Source organism: Rhamphochromis longiceps, linkage group LG16 (assembly GCF_057381845.1).
Source record: "Rhamphochromis longiceps isolate RC_006_pf linkage group LG16, R_longiceps_female_GT1.1, whole genome shotgun sequence".
NCBI lineage: Eukaryota > Metazoa > Chordata > Actinopteri > Cichliformes > Cichlidae > Rhamphochromis > Rhamphochromis longiceps.
This window is the reverse complement of record NC_140572.1, coordinates 3554218-3562196: the sequence shown is the minus strand read 5'-3', so window position 1 is coordinate 3562196 and position 7979 is coordinate 3554218. Positions and strand designations below refer to the sequence as shown.

General features: G+C 42.2%; 1 protein-coding gene across 1 annotated transcript in view; it reads right to left on the bottom strand.

Annotated features, from left to right (window-relative positions):
• LOC146650398 (stonustoxin subunit beta-like) overlaps positions 1-5742 on the bottom strand; it is a 9915-nt gene extending 4173 nt beyond the window's left edge. The window contains exon 1 of the mRNA XM_085385512.1: positions 4863-5742. Within this exon, the coding sequence (XP_085241638.1) occupies positions 4863-5119 (257 nt within the window). The 5' untranslated portion in view covers positions 5120-5742. The remainder of the gene's footprint in view (positions 1-4862) is intronic.
• Positions 5743-7979: the final 2237 nt, after the last annotated feature.

The window sequence follows — 7979 nt, the reverse complement described above, 5'->3', positions numbered from 1 at the left end:
AGACATGAACATCGAGCGTAAAAACAAAGGAGACTGCTACCGGCTTTTTATCTGCCGATCGCCGTGCTACGGTTGCAAGAAAAAGAAGCAGAAATGACGTTCTCTACGCGTTGAGACGTTCCCCGTCCGTCGGCTAAACGCTTGATTGAAACTTCAATGCGACAGTGACACCAAGTAGAATTATAAATGTCACATAGCCCCAAACATGTCTTTTTCAAAGCCTGCGGTGAAGAGAAAGGTTGGTGATGAGCACCGACAATTTCAGGAAAAGTGGGAAATGCAATATTTCTTTGTTGAGCACAGGGGCACCCCGACCTGTCTTATTTGCACAGAGAAAGTTGCGCTGCACAAGGAATACAATTTGAAACGTCATTACACAACTAGACATGCTGAGCTGGATGCAAAATACCAGGGAGACGAGAGAGCGAACCGGGTTGCCAGTCTTAAAACAGATCTACTGAGGCAGCAAGATTTCTCCAAGAAAGCAACCAAAGAGAATAATGCAGCAGTCGGAGCCACGTGGTTAGTGAGATGATTGCTAAAGCAGGGAAGCCATTCACAGAAGGTGCATTTGTCTAAAAGTGCATATTGCAGGCTGCAAATATAGTCTGTCCGGGAAAGAAAGGTCAGTTTAGCAACATCAGCCTTTCTGCCAACACCGCAGCAGATCGCATTTCTGACCTGTCAAGTGACATTTATGACCAACTGTGTGAGAAAGCCAAATGTTTCAGTGTATACTCAGTCGCTCTTGATGAGACCACAGACATCACCGACACTGCCCAGCTCCCAATGTATGTCCGTGGTGTTGATGACAGTTTTGAAGTGATGGAGGAGCTGCTCACAGTAATTCCAATGCATGGCCAGACCACCGCTCAGCAGATATTTACAAGCTGTGTGATGCCATTGAGAATGTTGGTTTGCCATGGAAGAGGTTTGTTGGAATAACAACAGATGGAGCGCCATCAATGACAGGGAGGAAACATGGACTGGTGGCACAAAACAAACTGGAAGAGGAAGGCGTGGAGGAGGCCATTGCTCTGCACTGCATCATCCATCAGCAGGTCCTTTGCAGCAAATGCCTGAAGTTTGACAATGTGATGTCTATTGTTGTGAAATGCATCAACCAAATCAGATCCAGGGGCTTAAAGCACCGAAGGTTCTGTGCTTTTTTAGAGGAAATGGAGTCAGAATATGGGGATGTGCTCGACTTCACTGAGGTACGTTGGCTCAGCAGGGGAAATGTATTAAAGAGACTTTTTGAGTTGAGAGCAGAAGTGAAGCCTTCATGGAGAAGGATGGAGTTAGTGTTCCTGTGCTAACTGATCCCAAATGGCTCATGGACTCAGCTTTTCTTGTTGATATGACACATGAGCTTAATGTACTGAACAAGACGTTACAAGGCCAGGGGCAACTTGTCAGTGCTGCCTATGACAACGTGAGAGCATTCTCCACAAAACTGGCGCTCTGGAAAGCTCAGCTCTCTCAGACAAACCTTTGCCATTTCCCAGCATGCAAGGCACTCGTGGATGCAGGCACACCATTCAGTGCTGACGAGTATGTTGATGTCATTTTGATGCTACAGGAGGAATTTGATCACAGATTTGCTGACTTCAAGACACACAGAGCCACCTTTCACATTTTTGCCGACCCCTTCTCCTTTGATGTGCAAGATGCCCCTTCTGTGCTTCAAATGGAGCTCATTGAGCTGCAGTGCAACTCTGAACTCAAAGCAAAGTTCAGGGAGGTGAGTGGAAAAGCAGACAAGCTTGGACAATTTTTGAGAGAATTGAGCCCTAGTTTCCCTCGGCTTTCCCGAATGTTCAAGCGGACCATGTGCCTTTTTGGTAGCACATACTTGTGCCAAAAGCTCTTCTCCACTTTGAACTTCAATAAGTCCAAGTACAGGTCCAGACTTACGGATGATCAGCTTCAAGACATACTGAGGGTCGCAACTGCTTCCTCCCTCAGGCCAAATCTGGTTCGGCTATGCGAGAGGAAACGCTGCCAGGTCTCTAGCAGCAAGGAGTAGGCAAGAGAAGCCATGTTCAGAAGAACAGTTCATTTTCTACAGTGTTCCATTCATGTTCAGAAGAAGGTTATAGAACTGTTAATACAGACATTTCAATCTAAATACAGCAGATATAGAAGACTGAAAGAAACACACAAGTTCACTGACTAAAAATATCTTATTATTATTTTATTTATGTATTACAGATTGATTTATTTTCTTATTAATTCTTAATTTGTTTATTTATTTTTCATATTTTGTGTTAAAAAATAAAAATAAAGAGATTTGAGAAGATTGGAATTTTTTAACCATGCCTTTCTTGTGGAAAACCTAATCCGGCCCAGCCTCACCCAGACTCTGCCTGCAGCGGCCCCCAGCTAAATTGAGTTTGAGACCCCTGTCCTACACCATAAATCAGTAAGAGAGGGTACGACCTCTCTCATGGCCCCAAGTGGTGTGTGCATGCCAGAGCACTCTGGAAGGCACACAGAGTCTTTACAGACTACTCAGGATCAAACCTCTATCATCATGCAATCGATTATACAACTCTAAGCATGTATGAGTAAATATTTCTAAGCATAAATGACAATCAACAATATAAACCTTACAGCTGGTTTTAATAACAGAATTCATTTGTTTCTCAAATGAGAAAGAGCTATCGAGAAACACTCCTAAATCTTGAGTTCTTAACTTTTCCAGTGGGCCAAATTCAACATTATCTGCTAATGCTAAATAGGCTGCCGTTATTAACTAATGCTAATTGGATGTGAATTAGCATTATGCACTAATGCTAACACTTACTTTTTAACAATGTGAGTAGCTAATGCTAACACTATTTCCCTTAACTTTATAACAATGTGAACGGCTAATGCTAACACTCTTTTCCCTAGCAATACAACATCTGAGCTGCTAATGCTGAGTAGGTCGCCATTAGCACCTACGTCTAATTAAAGGCAAATACGCATTAGAACCTAATGCTCATATCGTTTTCCTTTGCTTTATAACAATGTGAGCAGCTACTGCTAAATAGCATTAGCTAATAACAGCAGTCTAATTTAATGTAAGTTAGCCTCATTTGCATTATAACGATGTGAGGAGTTAATGCTAAGTATGCTGCCATTAGCAGCTAATTCTAATTAGGGGTGAATAATTATTACCAGCTAATGCTAATATCGTTTTCTCTTCCCTTTTAACAATGTGAGCAGCTAGTGCTGGGTAGGCTGGTGCTAGCAGCTAATACTAAAGCTAAAGCTAATTTGATGTGAATTAGCATTACATTAGTGAGGAGTTAATGCTAAGTAGACTTCCATTACAGGTAATGCTAATTTTAGGTATTTAGGAATTGGCAGCTAATGCTAATACCATATTTTCTTGCATTATAACAATATGACCAGCTAATGCTAAGTAGGTTGCCGTTATTAGCTAATACTAATTTGAGGTGAATTAGCATTATCCGCTTATGCTAACAATGTTTTTTCTTACTTTTTAACAATATGAGTAGCTAATCTGAACATTTTTTTAAATTTAATTTTAACTTTTCCCCTGCGATGTGAAGAGGTAATGCTAAATAGCACGCCATTAGTGGCTAATTCTAATTTTAGATGAAAAAGCATTAAAAGCTAATGCTAATACCATATTTTCTTGATTTATATCAATATCAGTAGCTAATGCTAGGTATGTAGCCATCATTAGCTAATGCTAATTTAGGTGAATTAGCATCATCCGCTTATGCTAACAATGTGTTTTTTTACTTTTTAACAATACGCCATTAGTGGCCAATTCTAATGTTAGATGAGAAAGCATTAACAGCTAATGCTCATACTGTTTGCTTTGTAAGAATGACAGCAGCTAATGATATGAAGTCTACCGTTGTTAACTAATGTTAATTTGATGTGAATTAGCATTATCCGATAATGGTAACTCTTTTCCCCTGCATTACAACGACGTCAGGAGTTAATGCTAAGTAGGCTGCCATTAGGGGCTAACTCTAATTAGGGGTGAACAATTATTAGCAGCTAATGCTAATACCGTTTTCTCTTTCCTTATAACAACTTGAGCAGCTAATGCTAATTTGATGTGAATTAGCATTATATTAGTGAGCAGTTATTGCTAAGTAGGCTACCATTAGCAGCTAAAGCTAATTTGAGGTGAATAAGCATTAGTAGCTAACGCTAATACCCTTTTCTCTTGTGTTATAATGATGTGAAATGTTAATATTGTTCTCAAACAACAGAATGAAAATGAAATATTGATTCTAACAGGGCCCATAAACAGTATTAGCTTAGCAGCATTAGCTTATCAGAGTTTTCATCATGGTCACATAAATCCTTAGCAGAGCAAAGTGGCCTACTTAGCAATAGCTGCTCAAGTTGTAGAAAGCAAGGGAAAACAGTAATAGCATTAGCTGCTAAATGTGCACTTGAGAACAAATTTATTGTTAATTCAGCTGTGAATGTAGAGTTTGTCATTATTTAAGCTTCCATTTCCAAATGTTAGCTGCTCCTGTCTGCCTCTTTGTCACAAACACAGACTGAAATGATTCACAGCCTTGTTTCATCCTTCTGTCACTGTGGACATACAGCATGGGAAACATACACATGGCTGACACTTTATTAGGTACACTGGTATCTATCTCAGGTACACCTGTGACCTAAATGTTCCTGCAACCAGACTCCTTGGAGACCCCTACATAAATATCCATGAACTATCCAGCTAGACTAGTGTGTCTGTCCCTGAAAATATTCCTGCATGTGTGATTGTTCATGTCTCATCTGCAGGAAACAAACAGGAAGTGAGTGAAGGACACAGGAAATGTTTCCAGCTCTTCCTCCTCTATCAGACATTCTCTCCATACCTGAGAGTGTCCAGTCTCCAGCCTGGATCCTTCAGTCCAGCCGACAGCAGCTTCATTCCTGAGAGACCTGGATGATTGTAGCTCAGGTCCAGCTGTCTCAGATGGGAGGGGTTGGAGCTCAGAGCTGAGGCCAGAGAAGTACAGCCTTCCTCTGTGATCAGACAGCCTGACAGACTGCAGACACACAAAACAACAATCAATCTGTCAACAATCGTTTTCTCTTTGTCACAATAACATCTATCCATCCATACATCCATTCAATGTAACTTTATTTATAAGTGACAATACCCAACAGACAACAACAGTCATCTGAAGCTGTTTAACAGTGTAAGGTAACCGCCTCCACTGTGAGCAGCACTTGGTGATGGTGGGAAGAAGAACTCCCTTTGACACAAAGATCCTCCCAGTGAAAACAGGCTCCAGGAGGAGCATCTACCATGACTGGTTGCAGGGTGAGGGGAAAGAGAAGAACATGAACATCAAGAATGCAGCGAGTGGTAAAATAATAATAATAATAATGGATTGGATTTATATAGCGCTTTTCAAGGCACCCAAAGCGCTTTACAATGCCACTATTCAGTCACTCTCACATTCATACACTGGTGGAGGCAGCTACGGTTGTAGCCACAGCTGCCCTGGGGCAGACTGACAGAAGCGAGGCTGCCATATCGCGCCATCGGCCCCTCTGGCCAACACCAGTAGGCAAGTAGGGTAAAGCCCAAGGACACAACGACCAGGACAGAGAGCCCAGGGATCGAACCGGTGACCTTCCGGTTACAGATGCGATTCCCAACCCCCTGAGCCACGGTCGCCCTAAATAAAGATTTGACCTCAGTGTGCTCAGTGTTCCTGTCTATTCCTAACATATTCCTAACACGATAGCTGCACTTTAGAGCTCTAAAACTGGAACTGACACATAAAAATACTGAGAACACAGACTAGCAGCCACTGCATGGCCTCGAGTACGTATGTGGTGCGTTCAAAGAGCATCAGCATAGACATGGTGGGTTCAACAATATAGGACATAACAATTTCTATGGCGAAAATACTATCAATGAATGAGCCATAACATTTTAGCCATGTAAACATGTTATCAGTGGGCTTTCCAACAACTTGCATTGATCATTAAAGGATAAAATACGTGAGTCGAGGTCACTACGAGCCATGCGAGGGTCAAACATGGCAGAGAACCTTCCAGCAGCATCTTGGTTTATAATCTGCCTTTGGATCATCAGTTTAGGAGATGAAGGATCCAAGTAAAATAACAAGTTAAAAAATATGCAGCTATGGTCACTCACATGGACATCCTCCACACATACATCATGTATATTTAAACCCAGGGAGAAAACAAGATCCAGTGTGTGACCCTTTGTATGTGTGGGGCCAGAAACATGCTGCCTAAAGTTAAAAGACTCAGTGACAGTGATGAGCTCAGCAGCAGTGTTACAGGATGCTTCATCAATATGACGGCTCAAATCTCCCAACCTTCTCCAATGAAATGATGGATGTCAGAAGGTCATTAAATTCAGTTAGAAAGACCCCATCAGGTAGAATAAAATACAATAACTGGTTTTTAGAGAACTGACCATCATCTGTGACTCAAATGCAGAAAAGGAGTCCGAGGTCATCAGACTGCATGTGAATCTGTCCTGGTAAACAACAGCGAGTCCTCCACCACGTCCTAAAAGACGCGGAGTTCAGATGACGGAGCAGCCAGCCGGGCAGATTTCATTCAAGTGGACATAATCAATGTTCCCTCTAAGCTGCGCACGGGCGCAATCCGCTGACACGCTCTCTGCACACAGAGTATCTGCATTGCGCACAAAAAGATATCTAACAGGCTGTGAGGCTCCTGAACTCTCTGCCCCCCTCTCACGGACAATAACCATATCCAACTTCTTAATAGCAATGAACTGGTCTGCATTGGTGCATCATATCTTTATTCTCTTCCCCCTCCTGCCCCCCCCTCCTTCTTAAATAGATAACTATCATATCTGATATCATATCTCACAGTACAATAATATTGAATGGGTTGCATTGTTGTACTTTGTCATGTTTCTCAGGTCTTTGTCTGATTTTCTACGAACATTACTTGTCATGTTCTCATGTTGTTGCTAAGGATTGTCTTATTGCATTGGAGTCACACTGGGTTAAATATGTACACTTGGGTTTTAAGGGGTATTTATTATTTTCTTTTTTTTTTGGGTTGTATGGAAGCCCCAAACGCAATTTCATTGTTCTTGACAATGACAATAAATAAATAAATACTAAATACTAAATACTAAATACTAACCTGAATTGAAATTAAAATAAATACGTTAACAATTCTGCTTTGCAGTGTTAGTCAGTGACTGGCTGCTCCAGTATTTAGAACGATGCCGCCTTATCCCATAGTCCAGCCAATGATTCACATTCGTATATACGCAGCTAATCAACGTCGCTGACGGGCTATGACAGCGTCCTCATGTGCCGACACCGGTGTTTTGGTTGATGTAGAGTGAAGCCACGTTAATGACAACGTGATCCAGTGATCCAAGGGACCGCTCAGGGAGTTTGTGTGTTCGCTCAGACACATGAAACATTAGAGGGAACATTGGACATAATTCTTATTTTGCTGCCACGTCTCAGTCAGACACATGAAATCTAGAGACTCTTTAATAAAGAGATCGCTTAGAATAAATGATTTGTTTGTTATGGAGCGAACGTTAAGCGGGGCCAACCGAGTTGATGACGGTCGATCTGCAAAATCAACAGCTGACTGCAGCGGCACTTGAAATAAAGACAATGCAGACCTGTGGACCTGCTGGGCAGGGCAGCGACTCCAGAGCTGGGGGAAGCAATGATCGATGAGCAGACATAGCTGTTATCAATAAAAACAGTGAACGTTTGACGGACACACCGTGAGAAAAACTGCTTCTGAGCCACAGAGCCCAGGTCCCAGTCACCGGCGTAACATATTAACTAAATGTCAGGAGAGGAAGTGGACGCAGGCACCAGGATTCTCCCCACAGCCAAGAAGCTAGCCTCTGGTAGCTTCTCAGTTTCACCTGGACGTCGGCCCTCGTTCCCCTTTTCCATCTCTTGAGGGTGAAAGTCCTGCGGGTTGTGAAGAGTAGC